The sequence below is a fragment of the Phyllopteryx taeniolatus genome, chromosome 15 (assembly GCF_024500385.1).
Source record: "Phyllopteryx taeniolatus isolate TA_2022b chromosome 15, UOR_Ptae_1.2, whole genome shotgun sequence".
Classification (NCBI taxonomy): domain Eukaryota; kingdom Metazoa; phylum Chordata; class Actinopteri; order Syngnathiformes; family Syngnathidae; genus Phyllopteryx; species Phyllopteryx taeniolatus.
The window spans coordinates 1,730,104-1,757,567 of record NC_084516.1 but is presented as its reverse complement, the minus strand read 5'-3'; the positions used below and the strand labels follow the sequence as shown (position 1 = coordinate 1,757,567).

General features: G+C 41.5%; 3 protein-coding genes and 1 long non-coding RNA gene across 9 annotated transcripts; 2 read left to right on the top strand and 2 right to left on the bottom strand.

Annotated features, from left to right (window-relative positions):
• Positions 1-132: 132 nt before the first annotated feature.
• LOC133489889 (uncharacterized) lies at positions 133-988 on the bottom strand. Its single transcript, XR_009792023.1, has 2 exons — positions 852-988; positions 133-406 (listed from the first exon to the last, which is right to left on the bottom strand). It is a non-coding gene; the product is annotated as an uncharacterized LOC133489889 (long non-coding RNA).
• On the top strand, positions 956-13,351 carry rhof (ras homolog family member F). 5 transcript variants are annotated; one of them, XM_061799122.1, is made up of 7 exons: positions 956-1,101; positions 1,203-1,726; positions 4,744-4,902; positions 5,046-5,133; positions 7,967-8,076; positions 10,778-10,912; positions 12,297-13,351. In XM_061799122.1, exons 3-7 carry the CDS (start codon positions 4,774-4,776, stop codon positions 12,459-12,461), a joined length of 627 nt encoding a protein of 208 aa, XP_061655106.1. In that variant the 5' UTR covers positions 956-1,101; positions 1,203-1,726; positions 4,744-4,773; the 3' UTR covers positions 12,462-13,351. The 5 variants fall into 5 exon arrangements, with proteins under 5 accessions (XP_061655106.1, XP_061655109.1, XP_061655108.1 ...); XM_061799125.1 differs by lacking the exons at positions 956-1,101; positions 4,744-4,902 and having other exon boundaries at positions 1,387-1,526; positions 1,619-1,726; XM_061799123.1 differs by lacking the exons at positions 956-1,101; positions 1,203-1,726 and adding an exon at positions 4,352-4,634.
• Positions 13,352-13,949: 598 nt separating this feature from the next.
• tmem120b (transmembrane protein 120B) lies at positions 13,950-23,928 on the bottom strand. 2 transcript variants are annotated; one of them, XM_061799116.1, is made up of 12 exons: positions 23,616-23,928; positions 22,191-22,309; positions 21,525-21,641; positions 19,741-19,800; positions 19,563-19,658; positions 18,336-18,425; positions 18,191-18,256; positions 17,547-17,608; positions 16,329-16,421; positions 16,173-16,237; positions 16,020-16,088; positions 13,950-15,460 (listed from the first exon to the last, which is right to left on the bottom strand). In XM_061799116.1, the coding sequence occupies exons 1-12, from the start codon at positions 23,811-23,813 to the stop codon at positions 15,344-15,346; spliced, it is 1,152 nt and encodes a 383-aa protein (XP_061655100.1). In that variant the 5' UTR covers positions 23,814-23,928; the 3' UTR covers positions 13,950-15,343. The 2 variants fall into 2 exon arrangements, with proteins under 2 accessions (XP_061655100.1, XP_061655101.1); XM_061799117.1 differs by lacking the exon at positions 23,616-23,928 and adding an exon at positions 22,392-22,577.
• On the top strand, positions 19,675-27,463 carry morn3 (MORN repeat containing 3). The gene is made up of 7 exons (XM_061799118.1): positions 19,675-19,793; positions 24,005-24,083; positions 24,525-24,670; positions 24,741-24,898; positions 25,657-25,816; positions 26,128-26,588; positions 27,328-27,463. Exons 3-7 carry the CDS (start codon positions 24,526-24,528, stop codon positions 27,388-27,390), a joined length of 987 nt encoding a protein of 328 aa, XP_061655102.1. The 5' UTR covers positions 19,675-19,793; positions 24,005-24,083; position 24,525; the 3' UTR covers positions 27,391-27,463.
• Position 27,464: the final 1 nt, after the last annotated feature.

Here is a 27,464-nt window from a genome sequence, read left to right as displayed (position 1 = left end):
TAGTGTTGGTCATTGGTGGCCTTTTTATGTGGGCTACATTTTCACTATTAAATTGAGCACCCAACTGCTTTGATTAATGGCTCTGAACATTTTCTCCCACAACAGAAACTGATGGATTTTGGGAGAAAGCTCTGGGCAGGATTGATTTGTGCTGCTCGATTTTCCATTTAAAACAACCAAATGACCTTGCTTCAAGGGCACATTTAATTTCCCTAAACAGGGCTATCTATACTCGACAGCCCCTGCAGTCAAAGGGTCGAGAGCCAGAGGACAAGGGACTACGGTTGAAGATATTTACCTCAAATGCAGTGAACGGGCCTACATGATGCAGGGGCAAGAGGGACGATTTCAGCTCCATCTTCGGCTCCTCCAGCAATGTCATTAATAAGGGATGGGGAAACGTCTCCTGAAAAGGAAGGGATCCGTTAGCACAAAAGATACGAGGCTCTTTCAGAATAGCCAAAGACAAAAGAAATCATGAGTGCTTCTTGCCATTGTCTCCCTGGCTGCGAATAATGCATCTTCAACCATCATCTGTTGGGGCAATATGCAAACCATCTCTCTCTCTCTCTCTCTCCTTGAAGACAGGATAAGAGTCACCTTAAAAAGCTCTTCCACGTCGACCATTCTCACTAAGTGTCAACACATTAAAACTACAAGGAAATGTGGTTTGGAAAGGTAATGGATTTTTACACTTTTCACTCACTTTTGCCTGTTTTTTAATCTACATGGAGGCATTCTCACAAGTGGACAGTTAACACTTGTCAAGTGAGAGTCATCAACACAGTTTTCCATAGCAATGTATGTAACATAATACTTTTGTACAGTATTTGTCAATAATGTAGACTTACAGCTGGTATTCAAAATATGTAATCCACGCCTGTAAAACGTAAACGAATCTTAATGGGGAGAAATCTTGGGACTTTTCACTGCTTTTCCCAATGTCCAATAGCCATTTAGGTGGCGTGTAGGTTTCAAAGTGTCGAGCAGTTTGTCGACTGTGCTCGCTCTCAAAATGGCTTCTCGGCACACACGCGCTTGTGCTTCAGACTGGGTGGGTGAGGTTCTCTCATTCAGGAGGAAGAGCACTTCGAGGAGGAGGTGGGGGAGGGGAAATTCACGACGTTTCCACACTCAAAACAGGGCGTTTTTTTGTTTAGTTCTTTTTTTTTTTTTTTTAACTCCACATGTCATTTTAACAGGAATGGACGTACACGGTCGAGGTGAATTGACGAAGAATCGACGAAAGAGGGAAATAAAAGATGGCGACGGTTGGGTCTCCCTGACTCTCCCGAAGCGGAAGGTGCGACGGTAATCCGAGAGCTGTGGCGGGGGTTGCCATGGCAACACGTTGCCATATAAGGTCATGGGACGTCTGCAGCGGCTCTGTTGTCTGGTTGTCCGAGGTGGAAATAAAAATACCCTCGAAAATAATGTCACCGGACGCCGGAAAATCCATGTAAAATCCATTAAAACAGAATACACATGCTCGTTTGGCGTGTCTGGGGATTGGAGACGACACAAAGGTAGTCTATTGTGTTTGGCTTGACGAGCGTGTGTCAAGAGGCCTGTTTTTCCGGCTCGCCATGTTTATTTTGGGCATTCCGCCATTATGCAGGTCACGGGACTGTTATTCCTCCGAGCTGCGGTTCGAACAACCCTCCCCCCACATCAACCTTCTCCTACCATGGAACCACACAGTCAAGAAGAAGCGTGTGTATGCAAGGTGAACGTTTTATTACACGAAGGAGCTTCGTTTAAAGAGAGAGTGTCCGTAGGCCTTGGAAAAAAACAAAATAAACGCCCGTTACATTAGTGCTGCGCCTTCAACATTCTGGAATGTTCCACCGCGGACTGGGCTGCTGCCCTGCCCTAGTATCTCGACTCGGTCAGTTGCCTCCCTCCGTGGCCAACAAAAGCTGCTCTTTGTTCACCTTTTGACGAAAAAGACCCGTGGATATTGTCTGTATGTCGACGGAACAGTTGCTTTAGGCTACCGTCAAACTACCCACACCCTTTTTGTCGATAAGTAATTTTCCATAGAACGCTATTATCATTTGAATAATCATCACAACCAACTGGTTATGGCCTCTCCTCTTCTCTCTCTCTCCGTCTTTCTCTCTCTCTCTCTCTTTAAAGCCATTTCGACAGTTTGTTGCTTGTATCTGGCACCTTGTATTTCTTTGACTAATCAATCAGCAACTGTCTTTTGAAGACTCGGATTGGTAATCCATTTTTTAATGGTTCTTAAATACTTGCATGTACTAATCTATTTTGTTTTACAATATGTCGTGTATGTATTTGAGATTTTAAATAAACTAGTGGTGGGAACACTAGTCGTAACTAGCTGTTCTTTTTATTTCATTTTTACCTATTTGCTTCATACTTGAAATGTATAGTGAACAAAATTCATGTTGGCTGTCATGTGTAATTTAAACCTTGCAAACTGGTTTAATTTTAGTAACCTTAGCATTCTAAGCATTCGGAATGCTAAGGACATGAGAATAACTCGTCAAAATAGACTGGTCTTGTCGCTTCCCTTAAAGGCACAGCTTGACAAAAATCATCGCAGCACCCCTTTCCAGATAAATCACAAATAGAAACCTAAAAGGGCCACACCGGACTGTATTTCGTTAGCTTCATAGAATAATTGCATAGGTCAATTTTGAACATTTAGGGAAATTAAGAAAAAGCACAACAAATTCAACACACAAGAAGAGTCCAGTTGCCTCACTTCAACCTTTTTGGATTACTCTAACCTGGATGACTGAGAATTTCCACAAAACAAAACCACAATTTTCAGCAAACGTCATTTGTATTTTTTGATGACATTGTGACACTCACTTAAAAATGACTTGGGCATTTAAGGCTAATGATTTGTAAATTCTCTTAAGTCCAGACGAAGACTGTGCGAGTGTACAATGTCCAGAGGCAGACTGCTCAATGTTGGTCTTGCTATCTTATCTGTAGTAACAGTAACAGTAACCATGTTTATCTTAAACTTACTTCTCATGCCCTCTTGCTCCTGTCAAGAGGCTTGGCATACAGTACTGACAGTTTAATATTATCACACACTGCTATTCTTTACTCTCCAAGTCAGTTTTCTGCTGAGAAAGATTGCATCGGGAGTGTTTGTCACGTCAAATCACACATTACTCGTGGAAATTGATAATAAGATACAAGTAGTTGAAATTATGCCTCCATTTTGTCATTATGAGCCCCATGTGGTTTTAAATGACAAAATCTACAATTATAAAACCAATAATCAAACAAATATGGCTTATTTGTTTATTAAAGGATACAGACTAGGGGTGGGCAAACCTTTGTGCCAATTTTCATTTTTAACTGTGGACCAGGTCATTTATGGATGAGGTTAAAAAAGTACAAATGTGCATGTAAAATTGTTGCATTTAATAAATCATTCATGCTCAGTTTAGAAATTGTATTCAAACATGTTTATTATACCTGCGATTGGCTGGGAACCAGTTCAGCGTGTACCCCGCCTCCTGCCCGATGATAGCTGGGAAAGGCTCCGGCACGCCCGCGACCCTCGTGAGGAGAAGCGGCTCAGACAATGGATGGATGGATATTTATTATACCTAATTTATAGAGCCCATTAAAAAAACAACCACAATAACAAAGTGATGTACATACTAAATAGAACACAAGACCCAATAGGTAAAATAATAATAGAAACATTTATAAAATAATCATATATTAAACTTTAAACACAACAATAAATAATCATAAAATGTACATTTTTATTTAAAATGACTGGATGGGAACTTTAACACAATTGTGTGTTCCACTAATGTGTATGTGTTCACTGTGATGGGTTAAATGCAGAGAACACATTTTGTGTGCATGCATGTTCATGACAATAAAAGGTGATTCTTCTTCTTCTCTTTAATTGACCAATTGTGTCATAAAAATATGTAATAGTTAACTAATATGTAATTTACAATAAATTATTCACTGCGATAATCCAAAAAATATTTACCAGTTTAAGAAGAAAAAAAAGATAATTCAAGAAATATTACAGGGCTCCATGAAAGAACACACTGGGCCATAAGTGGCTCACCGACCATACTTTGCCCACCCCTGTTATAAACTATGAGATGTTGAAATTTATTATAAGCCACTTTATCAAATTTCTCAAAATAATAAATATGTAATTTTTATTGTATAATTATGAACATTTTCTGTAATTTTCATAAGAGTATTTTTAGAATTGGACATAAGGCCGGATGAAACGTTCTCAGACCATAGCTTTCCTACCACTGCACAAAATCACACTTTTGTTGCTTTTTTTTTTAAACTAGTGAAAGTTTATACAAACAACTCAAATAAAGCCAAATGGTATAATATAGCTTGTGTTCATAGCAAACCTTTTACAGCTTCGGGGCACTTCCAGGCTGCATGTAAAAACAGGCATCTGGCAGAAAGTGAGATATACAACACAAACAAATGGAGGCCGTACTTCAGATTGCGATCCCACCCATGCAATGACACATTGCAATAAAGGAAGTAGGCGCAGCGTGCAGGCCGTTCAGACGCGCCGATGCTGAACACTGGCACGCAGGGGAGAAATGTGAGGGGGTCATCCGTAGTCGAGTAGACAGGAAGGGGAAGTGGTAAGCAGACTAAAGTGTGAAAAGATGAGGCTTGTATGTAAATCAACCTAGACCTCCCCATGTGTTGATTTAGCATTTCCTTTACCGTGCATGTGCTTTATTGGAGTAGCCTGGTGCTTGAGTCCGTTTTACAAGCAGGATGACACAAAATAAAGATGGTAAAGGCAACGCTACGGAGGGAGAGGAACTCAAGATAGTCATTGTGGGAGATGGAGGCTGTGGGAAAACGTCTCTTCTCATGGTGTATGCCAAAGATTACTTTCCAGAGGTAAGAAGATCATGTGTGTTGCTGTTGTGGTTGTTGCCAAATTCAGAATTTGGTCATATATGGGCAGACGTCAAGGCAGGCTTGTAATTACGAATGAATCTCTGATCCTTATAATAATGATAATCAGTCTCCTTTTTCAACAGAAATATGCCCCGACGGTGTTTGAAAAATTCACCACCACTGTGGTCCTGAGAGGAAAAGAAGTCAAGCTCAACGTGTACGACACAGCAGGTAAGACATTTGAGCACAAAAAGAATCAACTGTGTACAGTGTTCCCCCGCTATATTGTGGTTCATCCTTTGCATCCATACTATATATTGTGGATTTTTAATACTACTTAGTAACATTCACTTTCTGAACATTTTAGACATTTTTGGTTTTATTAAAACATTTTTTTTTTTTATAATACATGGGTACTTTTGAGATATACAGCCCACTAAGAAGGAGTGAATGATTCAAAACGTAGCGACTGTTTGGAATCATTCACTCATTCCCTACCTTCTAATCACTACAAATGAATTTTTAGATAGCAGATCTAATTAGTGTCCACTGAAAGTCCTTTTGTAGTGATTAGGGAGGAGGGAATGAGTGAATGATTCCGAACACAGCGACTGCATTTGGCATCGTTCATCATTCCCTACACCCTATAATCACTGGATAGAGATTTCTATATACAATGAACCCTGTCGTGAATAGCGAAAATCCCCAAGTAATTGAAGCTCACCTCCCCTAAAAAGGGTTTGTAACACAGACATACGAATATACAGTACATGGAGACGGTCACTCCTCAGTAAGCCACAGTAATATTAGTCATTGTTTGCAGAGGATAAATAAACTGTGCCTGCAAGTATTTTTACATGATCTGTCTATATGTGTTGCTCCATCGTTTGTGGTCAATATCCTTTGCTTCAAACTCGTTTACTGCCAGTCGTCCGTGTTCAAATGGATATTTGTATTTAACAGCTGTCAATGGCAGTGAATGAGTTTTAAAGGGTTACATGGCGGCACCGATAATATTCGTGAGCCCATCTATGGCTTTTTTCATTGTTTGTTAGCAAAATAGAATTGTAAGGCAAACCTATGCGGTTGTTTTAAATACACGTGTCTCTTTGTTGATTTATTTTTATTTTTTTACAGTAATATATAAGTATTTCTGCTAGCCCGTCTATGGCATTTCACATTACCTGTAAATGTTAGCATTAAGCAAGCGGAGCTTCGTTACTCAACTTTATTCATAGAGAACGCAGTTATATGTCGCAGATTTTCATTCATCGCAAGTGGGTCTGGAATGTATTCCCCGTGACACACTTTGAGGGAAGTGGCCATTTGCGGAATATGATCAGTTACATCAAGTGTGATGTTAACTTTTTTGCTGAATCATAGGAGGAATCTATGACATTTGAAGGGAAGAGCTTGGCATTCTCAGTATGCAGCAGAACCTCCAAAGTTGAAAATTGCCTTGAAAAATCGGACTCAAAAGGTGTTCAGTCATCATGGTAATGTCGGCGCGTCTTGTGAAGCTTTTAGCTCAGTGAGCGACACAAAAGGATTAACCCATTTTGTAATGGTAACACAAAAGGGTTAGCTGTAAGCTATAATCATCAACATTATGAAGACTACAAATCGTGAGATATTTCACTCTGTCTGTCGTGAATCTATATAATGAGTTTCACTTTTTTGAATTGAACTACTGAAAATAAGTTTTCCACCCTTCAGTGGACCCCCGCTATCCACGGACTAGGCTCGACCACAAATAGCAAAAATATGCAAATAATTGACCCGCGTTAATATTGCCATGAAAACAAAAAATTGGGTAAAAAAAAACAAAACAAACGGGATCGGATCAAAAATACAATGCGAAAAGCATGTTAGGGCCGCAACTAACGATTATTTTGATATTTGATATATATTATTATTTTGGAAGGAATTGGATTAAAAAAGATTTTTAAAATTTCCATTCCTTTGTTCAAAAACAGGACATTATTTCAAATTGACAGTGCAGAAAATGCAGAAGCATAAATTGATTACGATTCCGTTACTGGTTTGGTTCGTAACACGTCAGAAAATCGGGGGAAAAGCAGATGTCTGCAAATGTCTTATTTTGAGTCAACACAAATACAATTTCATGGAGGACTACAGAAATCAGAGAATATTTACTGTTGAGAGGCTGAAATTCCGAAGATTTGGAAAGTTTGGAGTTAAACCAGGTCTCTAATGATTCATCACTTATCAAATTAGTTTGATAGTTCGATTAATTGTTGCACCTCTAGTGCCGAAACAGTTTAGTAACGGGTTTGAGCCTTGAAGAAGAAGGAATTTTATATGATTGCCTATGAGCTTTGTAATGAGAACAACTTGGAAGTCAACCTTTTCCACTTTGGGGAAAAAGTCTATAGGACGAGAGTATGAGTGAGGGGATACACAGGCAATTTGCATATTCATGAGTTATTAGTCGCAGGAAGTGCGTGACCCCACACCCAGTGAAAGAGTCCCAGGGGTGCGTGCCTGCGGACACATGCAAGTGAATTGACACTGTTTTACATGCACAAAGACTGACAGAAGTGTCCTGTAATTGCTGTGCCCGCACCGCGGAGGCTGAGGACCCCACCCGATCAGTCGAGGGGTGGGATCGGCCCCAGGGGTTCACCCTAGAGCAGCCCGGAGGACGGGACATGTCCCACACCGACTGACCCGGGGCGGTCCGCGGGCCCCGCCGAGGTGCCCCGACAACCGGCCACCCGGTGGGGGCCGCAGGGACCCAATGCCAGCCACTTGTCTTTATATGAACTTATTTTATTGCGTGTGTGAATGGGCAGTAGACCTCGGAGTCAATGTACTGGAAGACAATATAAGTCTTATCTGTTGTGAATTGTTGCGCAGAGCCTTACATCACTGGAACAAGGAAGTCTAAGCCAGGATGTGGTTTTCTTGTGCATCTACACTGACGTGGAAACACATACACGCCATCTTCCTATCTCCGTTCACAGCCTGCTGTTTCCAAGCTGTGCCGCTTACAATCCACGCATACTTTTAGACAGTCAGCTGTCAACATTTTTGGTTCCAGGCCAGGAGGACTACGACAGGCTGCGACCGCTTTCGTACCAGGAGGCCCATCTGATTCTGGTCTGCTTTGACGTGACCAACCCCACCAGTTTTGACAATGTGACCATAAAGGTAAAAGATTGGAATGACGGAGGTACAATGAAAAAGTATGTGTGTGGTTGTATTTACTCTTGAAACGGGAATTTCAGGTTTGGAGTGCCGCACATTCCTTTAGTTATGATTAACTAATGGGGGGTTACAAATGGTGTGGACTTTGAGCTGAAAACCAGATCGGGAGGACATTTCCTTCTCTCAGTCCTGCTTTGTGTGTGTGTAATATTGTGTAACCTCACTACGACTTTCATATTTCAGTCAGAAATGGGGGTACTGGTGGATTTATGTTGAGGTATTACAGTGAAACCCCAACTCGTCGTGGTTTGCTACTCGCAAATTCATCTTCAGTGATGCTTAGAGATACGTTTGAGCAAAAATTCAAGATATGAGTGCTACGTGGTAGCAATGAACGCAACTCAACATTTCACAACAAGGAGCAGTTCGGCAAATAGTGAACATTTCGTCAAAAAAGAGGCTTGAAGTTGTTTTAAGCCATCCCAGTTGAAGTTAATTGTCAAACTAAACACAACTAAGAGAATTACGTGTTGTATATTTAAAGCAACCACATAGCTTTGCTTTGGATCAGGGGTGTCAAGCTCATTTTTTGTCGTGGGCCACATCGTAGTTAGGGTTCACCTCGGAGAGACGTTATGACAGTGAACTAGGGATGGGCGTGTACCGATACGATATGGGGCCAATACTGGCCTCATTTCAAGGCACCGGGTACTCGTGAAGGCTGCCGATACCAGCCACTGATACTGAAGGCAAAAAAATGTCACATCGACAAGTCCACTTCTCCAGTAGTTGGCGCTACACTACAGTTTGATACATTGGCAAATAATCATGTGTGTCACAAATAAATTTGTTCAAGTATTATTCATCCATCCATTTTCTGAGCCGCGTATCCTCACAAGGGTCGCGGGCATGCCAGAGCCTATCCCAGCTATCATCGGGCAGGAGGCGGGGTACACCCTGAACTGGTCGCCAGCCAATCGCAGGGCACACATAAACAAACAACCATACACACTCACATTCACACCTACGGGGAGTTTATTTTAAAAGAAGGATTGCTAACAAAGAAATGCTTGCAATATCTCAAGATTATTAAAAGTGAAGACAATATGCAATTCTGGTATTTTAGCAAGAGACATGGAGTCGACACGCATGATTTGGTTTCGCAGGCCACACAAAATGACGTGGCGGGCCGTATTTGGCCCCCCGGCCATTAGTTTGACACGTGCTTTAGCTAGTCTTTTTGCCCTTACCCCTGGCCACCACGTAGCTCCGCCCCTGGGAGACAGCCCTTAGTAAGCTGCAGTAATACTGGTCGTTCTTCACAGAGGATAAAGAATAGATTCCTCTGAGTATTGTGGTAGACTGGCGACCAGTCCTGGGTGTACCGCACGTCCCTTCATTGAAGAGGCTAAAGTGTCCCAAAGGGTACGTGGGACCAGTCAGTCACAGGGCACATATCGACAGACAACCATTCGCACTCACACCTTTGGCCAATTTTGAGTGTTCAGTCAACAGAACAACTACTGTATGTTTTTGGAATACAGTCGAGCCCTGTGTGTCGCTGATGACCTACTGCAAAATCAAAGATTTTTTTTTGCGGACCATATCTTCCTTTTTGTCACGGAAATTTGCGGTTTATAACGATTGCTTTTATGGCTTTTTATGTTAATATGAACGCTGTACAGTATTGACACATACCCACAGGGTAAAATGCAGTAAAAAAAAGTTAATCTGTGCATCAAATAATGAACATTTACGCAGTCTTGTGGGATTTTCCATCTCTCGGGCTTTGATTGGCTGCTGAGAACGTCGCGCAATCTCAAATAGAACACTTTTTACTTTGCTTTTAAGCCCTACAATGGCCCCCGAGCGTCCTGTATCATCTTTAGGATCCCGACCATTTAGGAGAAAATAAAACTCGTGGCTATGCCTCAGGAAGGACAGCGTCAAGTAGCGCTTCATATCTGTTCCCATACAACAGGTATGGGAGTCCATAACAAAGGCATTACTGCCATCTAGGGGGATTCAGAGCACACACACTTCAATTGATCGTGTACAGCGAATCCACAATCACCCGCGTCAGCTGAAAATCAGCACTATAGAGAAACCGTATAAGTGAGCATTTCTTTCAATAGTTTTACCTCTCTCACCCGCTTTAAACAAATTGTAATCAATTTAATCACATTTCAACTTATGACAACACACATTTTAAAGTATTAAACCGAAGTGCAAGTTCTGCCACTTCCTGCCAACAAGTGGGAGACTATCGTATAGCATCACTTGGAGGGGGAAAAAATGGAAGAATCACACCTGCACGCTTCTCCAAATAAGAGGTAAAGTGTTGTTTTTGTCACTCCCAGTTGAAGTTTACTGTAAAACTGACACGTAAAACAAAAGAAAACTAAACATTGTATATTTAAACACGGGTCCACTGTAATAACAAAAGTCCGCTAGCTTAATGCAAACATGTGATGCGAAAACGCCACAGACAGGCTAACGGAAACCAGCAAAAATGTTACGTCAATTCTAAACCTTCAAAAAAACTGCTACATTACACACGGAGAAGCAACACATTTATGCTTGCAATTTGGTGTATGGCAAATAAGTTTACAAAAAGTGCATTTGAATAAGTTTAGGTCTGTTTAAAGTAAACGAACAAGACGCAGAGTTGTGAGCAGGCTTTTTGTGACTTTCTCGTACCCAGTGGCACCCGGAGGTGAAGCACTTCTGTCAGGACGTCCCGGTCATCCTGATTGGCTGCAAGACAGACCTCAGGAAGGACAAAGAGTGCACCAGGAGGCTGAAGACCCTAAACCAGGCTCCCATCACGTACACACAGGTGAACGGGGGGGGGGGTTGTCACTATTGCATGTAGGCCATTATTGATTGATTGATGTCTCAATTTGCCTTATGCTAGACGAACAACACATATTATAACATAATATGTATAATGGTAACAAAAACATATGCAAAGTATATTATCAAGAGTCCTGGAATATTTGTCGCATTAATTTTGCCATATGTTCCCCCTTAAAATGCATTTATTTATGTCGTTTTATAATGTATTTAGCTCATTAAATATTCGTAAATTGATTTATTGTAAATAATAAAATGGTAAAATAAAAAAAATGTCCATATGCAAACATTTCTGTAGTCATTTATTAAATAATTGCCAAATAAATTGTGATCAGTCATTCGAAATGATAACATACAAATTGAGAATGATTTGTATTATCAAAATGAACTATTTTTAAATTTTGCACACGTTTTACATTTATTTATTCATTTATGATTCATTCATCCATTAAATAATTGTTTCAATGATTTTTGTAAATAATGAAATGCAAAATGGTCAGTAATATAAGCAACATGTACATTTAACAATTTTCTATTTTATTAGGAATTGGCTAATCAATCAACTAATTACAAGTTGATTGTAATGATAAAAAATTATTGTTACAAGTACTTATTCATTTTGTGCTTATTCATTTATCTACTTTATTGATTTATTGTAAATAAAGTAAAAAAATATATATATTAGTGAAATAAACAATTTGACATTTCTGTATTATTAAATATTTAGAAAATAAATTAATCTATTTTAACGTAAAAATGTGACTGAATTGTTTTCCGTCCATCCATTCTCTGAGCCGCTTCTCCTCACGCGGGTCGCGGGCGTGCTGGACCCCATCCCAGCTATCATCGGGCAGGAGGCGGGGTACACCCTGAACTGGTTGCCAGCCAATCGCAGGGCACATACAAACAAAACAACCAGTCGCACTCACATTCACACCTACGGGCAATTTAGAGTTGCCAATCAACCTAGCATGCATGTTTTTGGGATGTGGGAGGAAAGCGAAGTGCCCGGAGAAAAGCCACGCGGGCACGGGGAGAACGTGCAAACTATTGTTTCATTCAAATGAATTTATTTACAGGTATTATTAAAAAAAAAAAATTTGTTTTTTTTTTTTAATATTTTTTTTTTTAAACAATTTTAACAATGTCAGGTTTTTGTAATTAAAGAATCGGATAATTATTATTTACCGGTAATTAATAACAAATGCAAATAATGGATTTGATTTTGGAAAATAACAATTTTGCATACATTATAACCTCATCTACGAATAAGCAGGAGGAAAGCGACTAACCCCCAAATGACGTTGCCACCGATCCTCTATCTAATCCCTCGGGGCTAATCTGGTCCCGTTTGCTCGAGGACGCAGGGCCTGGCCGCCCAGCAGACGACGAACGCAGAGCTCTACCTGGAGTGTTCGGCCAAGTACCAGGAGAACGTGGAGGACGTCTTCAGGGAGGCCGCCAAGAAGGCTTTGGCTTTCCGCCGCAAGCAAAAAGACTACAAGAGGAAGAGACATTGTGCAATTCTATGACCCAAACAACAGAAAACATCACCTTTTTGTCCAAAGCTGCACTATAGACGTTCGGGATATTGAACTGAAATTTCCGAGAACCGAAAATGCACGAGAAACTTTACAGGTGAATTTCTCTCAACATTTGAATGCACGAGTCAAAAGAATTTTTGTACAACTTGCTGTCTGACAACAAGGATGTGAATGGCAGAAGTTTAACTTCCACTTCACAGCCTTTCAGTGACTCTTCCAGTATCTAGAAAGTAACATCCTTGTAAATAAAAAAAATAATAATAATAATAACCTGTAAAGGTTATAGTGCATTTTAGGTTCATCGTCAAATTTCGCCCCCTAGCTCAATATCCTGAACTTATAGTGTATTTGTTGTTTTTGATATATCAGGTAAAAACCTGTCTAAATTATTTTCATTTTCTATTGGTTTTTATTATACATTAATGTGGAGTCTGACCAATTCTGTTCACAATGCCAAAAAGATTCACATGCAGCCCGAGTTAAAGTATGTGTTAAATTTTCAGACTGGGAATGACACAAGAAAGTGTCAAAGCCAATGTGAGATGATGTGTTAAGAGAGCATTCAAAATGTTTTTTGTTTTTTTATGTTTGACTTTTGTTAATTATGATATCCCTGACCATTTTTTATGATATGCAATCTTTTGCACCATCCTGATAACTTTTATGAAAAACATTGGGTGTGCTCATAATGAAAACATGTACCGCATGTAAAAAAAAATAATAATTTTTTTAGTGTTCTGCAACCTTCTTGTCATTTCCAGCTATAAAAGTAGCAATTCATGTAACTCAGCCTGGGTATGAATCATTTGACTGTAAACTGTATTTTAATCATTTAAATTAATTCCCTTCACAGGATTAATAAAGCGAAAACAAAACTAGCCATCAATCCATTCCATCTCGTTAACTACGTATCTGGTGACCAATTTGTAAGTCGGAACGTCATAAGTCTTTCACTACCTATGCAAACGCAGTATTAAGTCACACGGTATAGATTTCCATATGAAAAGCAAAAAAGAGTCAGTACGGCGTCTGCTGAGCGTACCGTCTTGCGCCGTTCGTAACCTCGGAATGACGTATGTCGGGAGCGACCCCTGTACTCCACTGTACGTACAGTCAACGGTGGCCTTTGACAACAGCGCCCACTAGTGTGACAAAACATCACGGAACCAATGAAACAAGCGTTGGCATTCACACTGAAGGCACAACACAAAACTCCACTCAAGGGGCCAGAGCACATACTCGAACCCAGAACCTCAAACTGTGAGGCGGCTGTATTAACCACCAGGGTACTATACTACCTGCATTCAATCTTGTTATATATATATATTTTTTTTTTCTCTCTCTCTTTTTCGTTTACTTGTGTGAACATCTTGATTACTTTTACCCACAGTTAAAAAGAAAAGTGATGAAAATGAAGCCACTCATCCAACTTAACTACGCATTCATGTCAATAAAAAGACGCCTGGCTCCTTCAACTGACTTATTAGAAATATTTAATTTGTTGCTCGCTGTTAAGAAAAATGATCCCGTCCTTTCCTTGTTCTACGTGTACGTGAACGTTTACAGTACTGACGCCAAAGCGGGAGGAACAAAATCATACTTGTGCAACATGACATAATAACGCAGACATTCAAGTGGTGAAACCTTGAAAAACTCCAAAACACATGGAAGGTGATTCATCTGTCGTGCTAAGAACATAAAAAGTTGTGAAGTTGACTATCCTCACTAGTGCGTCTGTGGAAATGAGTTCGATGTAAACATTTAGGAACATTTGGAGTACAGTGAACCCCCCCCAGCTTAGCGTAAAAGGTTCGCAATTGCCACAGAATGGCAGCAAAGCACTACTTTTGACTGAATGAAGCTCCTCAACTCACTCGAACACGAAACGAGCCATTTTGGACTCGCGAGTCAGCTTGAGCCGACTTGGCGAAGCAATACCAGTATAGTACTTCTATGATATGTACTACACTGGAGCCGAAGGACTCATTTAAGACTAGAACGCCAGTCAAGTACAATACGATGCAGTGCTATTTTTCTTATGAAAAACACATTTGGGGTCTTTTTGGGGGAGGCTGGAACGGATTCACGGCCTTTCCATTCATTTCAAGAGGGAAAGTTGATCAGAGTTACGGAACGAATGAAACTCGTACGTCGGGGTGCCGCTGTAGTTCCTTGGCACCAACATGCCGCAAGTTGGCGCCAAAGCAACACTTAATGCTTCGGCCTGAGCACAGAAAACGGCAAATCGTTTTTCAACAAATAACAGAGAATAGAATACAGGCAAGGGACCAAACCTGACCGTAAATGGGGAAGGAGAGAAAAAAAAAAAAAATAAATAAATAAATTGGGGGAAAACAAAAATTTGACAAAAATAAATAAGCGGGTCGTTTCTGCAAATAACAGGGGATAGCTTCCTAAAAAAATAATCAGCAAATAGGTGAGTTCGTGAATGCCAAAGCGCAAATATGCAGGAGTTCACTGTATTCCCGAGGAAGAGATCTACTGTGTGGACGCTAGAGCCGCGGTACACAGCGAGAACCACAAACAGTGGACGTGACAAACGTCAGGCAGTCCAAAGGCAAGGTGGATCCCTCTCGTCGTTGCATAAGCTTCGATTAGTGCACAACAAATTGTCAATTGTGTCGTTTTTATGTACAGGATGGAGCAGTAAAGTGGACGTTGTTGAGGGCCTGCAGCAGCGGCAGCGACTGGAACCCTCGCAGCGTTGCCGTCAACACCTGAGAGAAAGAGTGAGAAAAATCCACGGACGCCTGCGTGGTAAGCCTGTCCGGCCGTTTCTTGACTTTCCGGAGGAAAAAAAAAAAAAAAAAAAAAATCAAAAATACAAATCCAAGTGTATGGAGAGCATCTCAGTCGCTTTTTTTCACACTGTCCTGCTTGTTTTGAACCTTCTGGTGGACCACTTTTAACGTGGTCAGGAAGTTACCCAGGAACAGGACCAGGAATGTAAGAGCCAGCATAAACACCTGCAAGACACATTTACGGAGACTGACTGAGGATGCATTTATGCAGCATGCTTCAAATGGCACAATTGCCGTTTAAAGTTGAATACTGTATCCCAGTAGTTACATTGTCAATTGCGTCCCCTGGAAAGGTCGGGGACAAATTGTGCCCCTGACACCAGTTTATCCCATCGACACAAAATTTGCTGGAGATGTCTCTTATAACAGGACACACGAAAAAGTCTCAAGGATATATGTCCGAAATTGAACAGGAACTTGTCTTTTTGCTCCAATTAATAAGTGCCCCGTGGAAAGTTAGAAGAAAAAATAATTGCCCCTCACACAAGTTTAACCCAATTGACACAAAATTTGGTGAGCATGTCAATCATAACATGGCGCACGGAAAAAGTCTCAAGGACCCGTGCCTGGAATTGAACAGGGCGCCAGCCGTTTTGTTTTGAAGAAGACATTTTGAGTGAATTCCAGGTTCCTGACATTGAAAAAGTCCTACAAGGGAAATCTCCCAAATGAGGCCTAAATCGGAAGCAGGGATAAGAAGTACATGTTAAAAGGTGAGCCTCACTTGCCACTCCTTGCAGTCGTCGCGTCTCGCCAAGCGAAACAGGGTCACCGAATTATACAGCTGCCAAAACTGAAAGAAAAGGTAGGGCCTCTTCACGTCCTTTCATTACGGTCAAAAGTGGATTATGCTAGACAAAATGTGTCAGTGACTCACGTGGCCAAAAAAGAGGAAGGGCAAAAGGAAGGTGAGGCCTCTCCACATCCACGACTGAAATCCCTCTACAGACACAAACAATCATTAGTGCTTGTGTTGTGACGTCACCAGCTTTGATCCTGTCTTTTGCTTTTGTCCGCTCGTGTGACCGCTCACCCACTGTGAGGTCCAGCTGATTCCTCTCCCCCAAAGCCCGCAGCCTGTACAAGCAGCCACTTTGATAGTAGTACTGGAGGAACTGCACAAAACCTGCAGGGTCACCACGTTTGATTTAGCCCATCTTAACGTAGACATAAAAAGGAACCAAGTGGCACTGAAGGCTAAATGAAGTACGCCTCAAGCTGTCAATACAAGTACACTGGTACCTTGACATACAAGTGACCCGACTTAAAGAGCTTTTGACACGAGCGATATTTGGTGGCAGTGAAGTGAGTTGTCACTTGACAACAAGCAGCCGTTTGGCAGATAGTGAACAATTCCCGATGTGGCGGTCTTATAACCCTTAAAGCAACAAATATATAAACATAGTATTGTACTATATATAATAATGTAAAAATACTCAAGTGCATATATATTTTTTTTATCCTTTGTAAAAAATGACTTATATTATACCAGCTTCCTGAGTCAGTTGTGAAACACTTCTTTGTGTCTCTCGATGTCTGTACTCTACTGCCCCCAGGTGGCTAAGGCTGGTACACCAGAAGGAGCACCACAATGTCCATCGAACTGAAGCAAAAACGGTTTAAGTCTTTACATTCTATTTAATTATGTCATTACTGTATGTTTTTATAAAGTTCATTATTATAGTGATATTTTTCTTATTAAAAAACACCACAATCTTTTTATTTTTTTTGGGGGGGGGGGGGCAGACGCTGGAACGAATTAGTGGCATTTCCATTCATAGGATAATTCATATATATATATATTTGTATTATGATATAATATTTTAGATAAATATAAAAAAAATCCTTGTGTGTTTTTTGGGCATACTTGGCAAAATAAAGATGATTCTGATAGGTCACGGAATGAATTAAACTCGTATCTCAAGGCACCACTGTATACTCCAATTTTCCCCGTTCAAATGAATCCAAATTCCATTAATCTGTTCCAAGCCCAACTTTTTGTGTTACTTATTTTTAATCACCGCAAGGAGTTACAATCACTCCAATTTTGTCTCACAACACAAAACAAAACAAAAATGTACCAAGCAACGGCTGCTAAGTCGGAGCGCTTGTAAGTCAAGGCAGCACTGTATGTGCTTTATTGTTCTACACAACAACAACAACAACAAAGGCTGACAGCGTACGCAATGCCCTAATGTGGATTTGAATCATTAACACATAAAAAAAAAAGTACCTTCAAAGTGACACTTACTCTGGTAGATGGAGAAAGCCAGGAACTGACTTCTGAACCTCTGATACATGGGCCCCTCTGGCCTGTGCCCAAATGAGATCGCGACAACGTAAGCCACCGAGTTTCCTTTTTTATGATTGTCTACTTCATCCGAACTACAGTACTGGTCAGGGCTCGGAGTTTACCGATTCCTGACTGCGAGTCAAAAATAGTCACGGGGAAGCTAGGAAAACGTACAACATTCCCGACCGGGCATGCGTATGAAAAAAATGATTGGCGTATGTAGGCATGTCACAATATTCACGATATCGCAAAATGAAAAGTGCCTCGATATCGTCGTGGCAATGTTTTGGCATCAAATAATGATGGAGGCAAATCATTTAAAAATCTTTTTTAACTGATAATTGCAGTACAGCGAAGAAATAAAATAACCACAATTCATTAGTGATGTACGAACAATAACTGATCAAAAGTGCAGATGCATACGATACGGAATATTTGTCGCGAAGAAACCAAAGAAAAGGCAAAAGAGCTCATCTTTGAATCATCGCCGATCTCAAGTCTTACCAGATACCGTACTTCACGCGGGAAGTATTTACCGGCACATTTTTCCGCCTGAATTGTCAAGAGTTTAGAGGTTCTGCCGTGTTGACACACGTACTCACCAGGTGAGCATGACACCGGACAGAAAGGTGGACACGTAATGGTGAGAAACCCACCACCCTTTAATCCTGAAACACACAAAAACACGCGCACGTCATACGTTTATCACGCTGCAAGAACAATCAAGTCGTATGGCGTTGAACTGACCTGGACCCGTTGGTCATCAGGATACTTTCCCTTATCGTCAACGTGCAATAGTACCACACCAGCAAAAAGTTGAAGATTTCATCGGTGACGCTGTCATTAATAGTTTTAAAAAAAAAAAAGAATGTTGTATTTAACAACATGGAAAAATATCTGATGTAAAAATATTCACATACTGTACAGTGGAATCTGGATTTAACAGACCCCGATTTAACAGACGTGGGATTTAACGGACCCCGATTTAACAGACTTGGGATTTAACGCACCCCGATTTAACAGACTTCGGATTTAACGCACAGAAAATAAGTGTCCAGCTGCAACTCAAAATCCCTCCTCCCATGCACTCGCGAGGTAAGTTTGGATCAACTGAAAGACTTTTACAGGGACTCCAAGCAGATATCCGTGTTCGGTTTCTAGATTCATTAAATATGTTTGTAGGTCTGAAGACATTGCAAACACTTAGAACAATATAGTGTGGAAATATAGTTTAAGCATCTTTTTCACCGTTTACATGTTCCTGATTTTTGTGGGCGGGGCTAAAACACGGGGCTGTGGCATCTACTTTCTAGCGCGAGTTCCCTGCCCCACTATACAAGTACAAAGTGACGTCATTTGGTTTGGCCGCTCAGTTGTGAGTTAGCCGTGCTTAGCGTCCATAACGAGGCCCAATTACCACTCGCCGGGCTTCGTCCTACCGTGCCCGCTGTCGTCAGGTGCCGTGTTCGGTTGTGACACGACGTCACCGACAACGAGGCGAAGTTGACTTGTGTGCTTATGTTTGTGATTATTACGATGTCTGAAAGAGTGCCCAACAGGGTGTTCACTGTGAGCTCTAATGAAGCCAAGTGTGGTGGGACACTTCCATCTGAGTGATATCCGAGGAGAGCGTTCTGAAGTTTGTGTAATAAAATCAACTTTGGCATGTTGAACTATTGAGAGAGAGCTGCAGAGTGTTGGTTGCTCAAGTCTTTCCGAGTCAGTGGGCTCGAGTCCGAGTGCAGTCACGAGTCATTGCTGTTCACGTCTTGTGACATTTGGTCAAGCTGAGCCTGAAGTCATCAAATTCATGACTTGAGTCCAAGTCGTGTTACTCAATGCCACACCTCTGGGTATTACAAAAATAAAGAAATGACAGATTGAGGTGGTAAAAATTTGAGAGCCAATGAAACTATCGGTACTGATGCTAATTACATTTTGAAGCGTCGTAACCGTTTCATTCCTAAAACTCACCGATAGTTGAGGAAGAAGAGGCACGTGATGGCCCCGAACATGAGGATGATGGTCATGTAAAGCTTGAACTTCTCATACTCGTCCTTGTAGGCGAACCTACGCCAAATAGACAAGACAGGCGATGATGACGACGGCGAGCTCAAAACTCCGGCAACGGGGAGACGACGGAGGTTCGTACTTGGCCTGGTTGCTGAGGAGCGTCACGTTCACGTTGCCCAGGACCAAGTTCAGGTACAGTCTGACACACAAGAAAAAGAAAAAGAAAAAAGGAGGTTTGCATCAAGATGCGCAGCTACTTACAAATAGCATTCATAGTTGCGTTGTTATATAACTTTAAGCAACGGTTATTCGAACACAAACGGTACGGGCATACTTTCTTTATCCTCTGTAAAAAAAAATAACAAATATTATTGCTGCTTACTGACTTCTACTGACCGATGTAACACAAAAACATTCCCCAAAAAGAATTTCTTTCCTACACAAAAAAACTCAACTTCTCGTTGACCCATCAGCTAATTTTGAAAATTCTTGGTGCGTTTCTCAGGTTGACGTGGGCGTTCCAACCACATTCCGCATTTTGACACTGTCATCTTTTCACGTTACTATGTACAGTAGTTGTGAAACTCTTCTCTGTTTGTGTCTGTCTGACTATGTCATACTGCCCCCCGGTGGCCGATACGCACACACCATAAGTCACTGCAGTAAATTAATCACGATGCACAAACTGGTTAATTCTTTATATTTGATTCAAGTGATTACTGTACGTTTTTATAAAGTACGATATCACAGAGTGCTATTTTCGTATCAAAACACATGACATGTTTTTTTGGGGGGGGAGGCTGGAACAGATTCATGGCATTTCCATTTGTTTCAATGGGGAAAGAAAGATGATTTGAGATAGAAATGTTTTGAGTTACGAAAGTAGTCACGGAACGAATGCAACTTGTATCTCAAGGCGGCACTGTATATGGACCTGGATTATTCTTATTTTTTTAATATTGTTTTTATTTTGATGGGAATTCTCACATTCGTACAAATTTATTTTAAAAACAACAACAAAACCCCCACCAACATTGCAAGTTTAATACGTATAGCGATGTTAAAAAATACAGGATAGCACATACATGTAACGTGAACACCAGCACAAATTTGTCTTTTTCCCTCACTAGAAAAGTAGAAGCACAAAAGTATACCGACCTGTATTTAAATGCACTGTATTATTGAGCAATAGCCCATACTGTAGAGTCATTAGCACATTCCTAACACTATTCATTTGTTTTTTTTTTATCAAGTTTGTTATTTTACACCTATGTCTTAACCTACGCATTAGTATTTCTATATTTGAGGTCATTAGTTTAAGCAAAACACATTGCTGTGTACACCTGAAGTTTGTCCCTTCAGTAATGGCGTGGCTCACCCCCCTCCCTCCCTCCCTCCCTCCAAAGTGTGATCTGTTGCGACAGGCGTTTGTTTGTCACATTTTGAAGAGAGATACAGTCAATGCAGGTGTGTAATTGTTTCCAGTGTCCTCATTTATAGTTATCATTGCAAAAAAACAAGTATAAAACACTCTGGGCTGCTCCGTGTGTGCTGTTTGCTGCTTTATAAATGACCGCAACATCGATGCTAATCTTATTAGCATGTCCAACCAGGTCCCTCTGCTGGTCACTTATTAATATTACAGGTGATTGACTGCACAGCACTACACCGACATTGCGTAGGACCCCACGATGTGACTATTGCTCACACGTTCCTTGCGATGACGATGCTCAAACAATATATTGTGCAGCCCGAGTTGAGACGCTGTCAAATCAAACTGAATCTGGATCTGATCCACTTTGTGAACATGCTTGTACTGTGTCTGTGTCAGACCACATCAGTCTCATCGATGCGGTCGGCATTACATTTTGAATGAATGATGAATGTGGACAAATGTCTAAGCCTCGGCAGAGAGGCACTGACCCGTTTTTCTTTGGTAAATATGCTTCCATATCAAAGAAGACGTTCTCTTTCTCTTTGATTTGACTTTGGATGTCCGCTAGCACTTGCATCTGTTTTTCATCGCAGTCTCGTGCGCACCTGTGACAAAAAAAAAAAAAACAATGGTCACAACAAGTGTTTCCGTTAGGGATGCAACTCACGTTTGTTTTAATAATAATCGATTCATCTGTTGATTTTTTTTTTATTATTAATCGGATTAAAAAACATTTTAATCTCCATTCCTTTATTTAAAAAAAAATGGACATTGTTTCAAATTGAGCAGGCAGAAAATGCACAAACATAAACTAATTATGATTCAGTTACGAGTTTGCTCTGTAAAATCCTCAGAAAAATCAGGAAAAATGTTGATCGTTATTCGTTATATTTCCCAAAGTAAACGCAGATGTTTTGCAAATATCTTATTTTGAGTCAACACACAGACAATCTGTCTGCTTTAATGGAGGGCTACAGAAACCGGAGAATATTTACTGTTGAGAGAATGAAACTCCACGGATTTGGACAATTTTAAGTTAAACGAGGTCTAAACGATAATCAAAATAGTTGTCGATTAATTTGGCAATCGAAGTTGAATCGATGCGCCTCTCGTTTCAGTGGGCTTTCATTCGGCTGGTTAAGAAACGTTCGTACTTGCTGAGGCTGCATCCGAGGTCTTTGAGACATTTCCTTTGTTTTCCGATGGCGCCGCTGCAGGTCGTCTGAAGATTGGTCAGCTCCTCCAGTTTTTGCCTGTACAGTTTGTGCGTTTCCTGTCGTTGCACACAAAGCACAAGCGATATCAGACAGTATATTCTATGCCTTTCTATCCATTCCCAATGGCGCTTGGACCACCTTTGGGTGGCAGGTGAGCTGCGGACACTTTCCCTGCTGGCATTTGGCGACAGAAGCGGGCTCCACCCCGGACTGGTCGCCATCCAATCACAGGGTACGTGTAGACAAACAACCCTTCACACTCACACATACGGGCAAATTGGAGGCTCCAATACAGTACGGCTTTTGAATATCTTCTTTTTTTTTTTTTTTTTTTTAGAATTGATTATTCCGTTGATTCATTGGATTCAAATATTTAAAAAAAAAAAAAGTGTAATTGCCATCGTTTTCGTATAATTTGATAATAAGTTGTCGATTAATTGTTGCACCTCTAATGTAGACAACCAGTCACACTCACATCCACAAATATGTACAACTTCGCGTCTTCAATTAATCATCAAAGAGACATGTTTTTGGAATGTGGGACCTCAGGTGACCTTTGGGCGCCAGTCAATCGCACACCGACAGAATGGACAATTTAGTCGTCAATGTTTTGGGGAATATCAGAGAAACATCACGCAAGCGCGAGTACGACATGCAAACGACGCACAGCAGATTCGAACCTCAACAACCTCTCGGCGGTGAGGCAGACGTGCGAACCACTACCGCACCAAACCATTTGAAAAGCCGCAAACTTGGTGTGCTTTCAATGTACTCCGATACCACTGTATGAAACAACAGGCGCGTAAATATGACTTGTAAGTGTATTGAGAGACTAACAGTTTGCATTGTTTTGTTATTGTTAGCATCCAAGGTCCACTTGCTGCCAATTAGCAAGCTAACCAGCTAGCTTTTGCGTGTGCCAATGATGCGTTCAAGGGCAGTCGAACAATTACAGCTCGGATAGGAAAAAGCGAAGCTATCTTCGTATTCAATAAACTAAAAAAAAAATATCCACACCGATTTACCATCACTACTTACAATAATAACAACGTAGAAGTATGTTGTAGCCTGTGGTTAGATTATCTCATCTTGCGGCATAAAAACAACACGCCGGCGGTTCGGTTCGGTTCGGTGCTGCTAATGTCGGCCGTAAAGAAGAGAAACACCCGGTGATGATTTAAACCAATTTCCCCATTAGAACTTGCTCAAAAGTTGCTTGTAATGAGAATGAATGGCGAGCACCGGCTCAGTCAGCAAGCAGCTCGAGCTGCAGTACAGTAGTAGCTGTCAGTGTCGACCTCGCGACTTCTCCAAATAACGACCTTATTATAAATTACAAAAAAAAAAGACAAAAAAAGTGACCTGCAATTGTTGATATTCCTCGTCGATTTCCTCCCACTCCGCTTGGAACTTGGCTATGGACATGGTGGAAGTGCACAGGAAACAGGATGAGGAGCAGAGAGGAGGAGGACCAAAAAAAAAAGAGAAAAGAAAAGCTCCACATCGGGTGACGGGCCACTCAGGCGCGCGTTCATTGGGCCGCACTGCGCATGCGCACATCCTCCTGCCACAATCAACTCAAACGTTGCAGCCATAAAAGAAAAGAAAGAAAAATACCTGAAAATAACATTTCCAAAACACATAAGTCCAATTTTATATACATATATATAATAATTATTATTATTTTTTTTTCAAAAATAATAGCACAACATTAGAATAAACAGACGCTGTTCGCGCTATTCTGTTGCTAGGATACGAGGAATGTCCTCCCGGGTCCAAACAAGCTTGCAGAGATTTTGCACAGAGAAAAAGAACATCAACGTCATCAAGGTACACTTTCTTGTTGTTTTGACTTATTGGGAGAAAAATGGGTGCCAAAGGCAGCACGGTGACCTCGTGGTTAGCGTGTCTGCATCACACTATTGAAGTTCAGAGTTGGAACTTCGACTCGATGGAGTTTTTATGTTCTCCCCGTGCTTGCGTGGGTTTTCTTCGGGTATTCCAAAAACATGCTTGTTCGGTTCATCGAAGACTCAAATTGTCCTATCCCGCTTCTCTTGCCAAAAGTCAGCTGGGATAGACTTCAGCTCACCTGTGACCCCAATGAGGACAAAGTTATTCTTTATGTTAAGATTTTTGTCTTGTTTCTGTCGCAATCCATTCATCTTCTCGCAATATGGACCCGAAAAAAATGCAGATTCCTTGACAAATGGTCTCATTCCTCTGAGCTAAATGGTTTTATTTCTGTATCGTTTCGTGGTTTCGTGCCAGCATGCCGTTCCTTCAAGCCGCTCGACGGCATCCGTCGCGTTCGGCCCTGCTGGACGATAAAGCAAAGAAGTGCGGAAGACGGGCTACGGTGTTCTCCGTCACCGGAGACGAATACACCGGGGAGTGGCTCAACAACAAAAAACACGGTGGGTGTGACACGTGACTTGAAAATAATCAAATAACAACGCCGATTGATGTTATCTGCTAATGTTCAAGGGAGGGGAATTCAGCTGTGGAAGAAGTCCGGGAGCATTTACAACGGCGAGTGGAAGATGGGAAAACGCGACGGATTCGGCACCTACAGTGTGCTCGTACCCGACACAAAGACGTATGCTAAGAAGTACTGCGGCGAATGGAAAAACGGGATGAAGCACGTACGTCGTGCATTTGTTCGTACAGAGGAAAAACACAGCAATTCCCTAGCAGGAGTTTGTCAGGACGAAGAGCCCTGAATGGCTGCGTCAGACAAAAACGGCCAACTTCCTGTCCGGTTCTGGCCACGGTTCCTTGAGATGTTGTCCACGCTCACCCAATTTCATCCCAATTCATCCAACTGGTGCCAGGGCCTCATTTTGGTCCAACTTTGTGGGCCACAAAAGAGTCCATTCAGCCCAAAAGGCCACTTCAAACCAAAATGGCCGACTTTCTGTTCGGTCCTTGAAACGTTTTCGAGTGGCCGATTTGGTGTGGTTTGGCGAAACATTTGACAGGAGCTGCGTTTTTCTACCTTCCCAAAGCAATTCGCCCAAAAGCTCACTTTAAACCAAAAAAGCTGACTTCCTGTTCACATCTGGGCACGGGCCCTTGAGACTTTTTCATGCATCCTGTTATGATGGAGATGTTCCCCCAATGTCATTCTAATGGATGAAAGCGGTGCCAGGGGCTCATTTTTCCCCAACCTTGGCGGGCCGCAAATGCGTGGCTTCAAACCAAAACGGCCGATTTCCTGTTAGATGCGGGCCCCGGGTCCTTGAGACTTTGCCACGCACCCTGTCATGATGGACATGTATGCCCGATTTCGTGTCAATGGGAGCAAGTGGTGTCAGGGCCTGGGTTTTTCTAACGTCTTAGCGAATTTGTTTGGTTGAGGAGGCCCCGCCCCTACAATACTGACTCCTTGCTTTTTCTTTAGGGTCACGGGACCTTCTTGTACCACCGTTGTTCGCTGTATGAGGGCCAATGGAGCGAGGACCAGCGTAGCGGTTGGGGAAGAATGCTCTTTAATGGCGGCGACACCTACGAGGGAGATTGGACGAAGGATAAGGAGCATGGGCTTGGTATCCGTCGCTATGGTAACGCTGCTTTTGCCTCACTTTTTTTTTTTTTTTTCCACTGAAGACCTCTTAAGTGGAACACCCCAGAAGTGGTACGACAAAACAAATGCGACATAGGAAGATTAAAAACTCCAAATCATTATAGGCTACACAACACGTCTGAATTCCTGCGGTAGCTGGAAAACACCACAAGGGGAAAGTATCGCTATTTCTGTTTTGCTCTTCAAAAAAGTTGAAACAGGCTACATGCAAGCCTACATGCTTCATTCTAATCTCTTTGATTGTATTTCATGTTTTAAATATGCACATTTTATTTGGATTTAATTCAGTGGTTCCTTTGCATACGACTGGACGAGAGAGAGAACGGCGACGCACCGCCAGGGGTACTCGTACCACACTTGGCGAAGCATCTCGTAAGGCTTACAGCTCGAGTCCGGAACAAATTAAATCACTTCACATGATTCCCTATGAGAAAAGCGACTTCAACTTAGACCAACTTGAAAGTCAAGCGCCGGCTTGTGTTGCACTTGGGAGGTTTCACTGCACATCCAAAGGTGAACGTCGCTACACCTTTCAAACTTGGACTCTCCGCCGTCTGTCCCAAGCAAACGGGAACTGGTACGAAGGCTCCTGGAGGGACGGCGAGAAAAACGGAAAGGGAAAGTTGTACTACTGCGACCGAGGGCACCTGTACGAGGGTCTGTGGGTGCGAGGGGAACCCAAATGCGGTACCCTGGAGGACTTTGGCGGAGACCACGCGACGCAACCCGCAAAGTGTCCAATTCCACAGGTACAATGGAGACAAAAATGGCACAATTGACTTGTACACAAATAGACAGGGGACAACTAAATATGGTCAACATCATAAGCTACGTTAAGTGGATAGAACATGAAATATGGTTACATAAGCTACATTGGGTGTATGTTGTGTATATATATATATATATATATAATATGATATATATATAAACAATTCAAGCTGTTAAATGCCAACCCGAGTTGAGGTTGACTGTCAAACTAAAGACAATTACCCATTGTGTACTTTAAACCACCAGTCTGCTTAGTTTAATGCAAAACGCCATAGACAAGCTAACGAATAGGATCAATGTGGCAGTGTTAAAACACTTTAAGCGAGAGATTTCAACACCAACGGTGCATCAACACATGTAGAGCGATAATAGGATACTAACAGGCATATATTTATCCCCTGTGAAAAACGATTAATATTACCGCCGTTTACTGAGTCACTTAAATTACTTCTGAAATTGTTCTTCATTTGTGACTGTATTATATTGCCCCCCCCGGTGGCCATGTTGCACTCACCAGACGGAGCTGCAATTAATGAATCATGATGCGCACTCTTAAATGCCTTTACATTGCTATATATTTTTGTTTTGGAAGTAACAGTACAATATCGTGGAGTTATTTAAAACCTATTACACTTGTTGTTGGATTTCTCCAGTATGAGCCTTTTGCAAGTGAATAACCACAGAGAACCAATGTAATATACGAGTTTCACATTTCTTTAGGTGAAACTAACGGATATGGAGATGGTCCTGCAAGAAGCCCACTTGGCCCACCTTAATTGTTGACGGCTGAAGCAAATTTTACCACACAAAAAAAAACAACAACTGCTTCAACTCCTTTGTATGGCCTTTCATATATT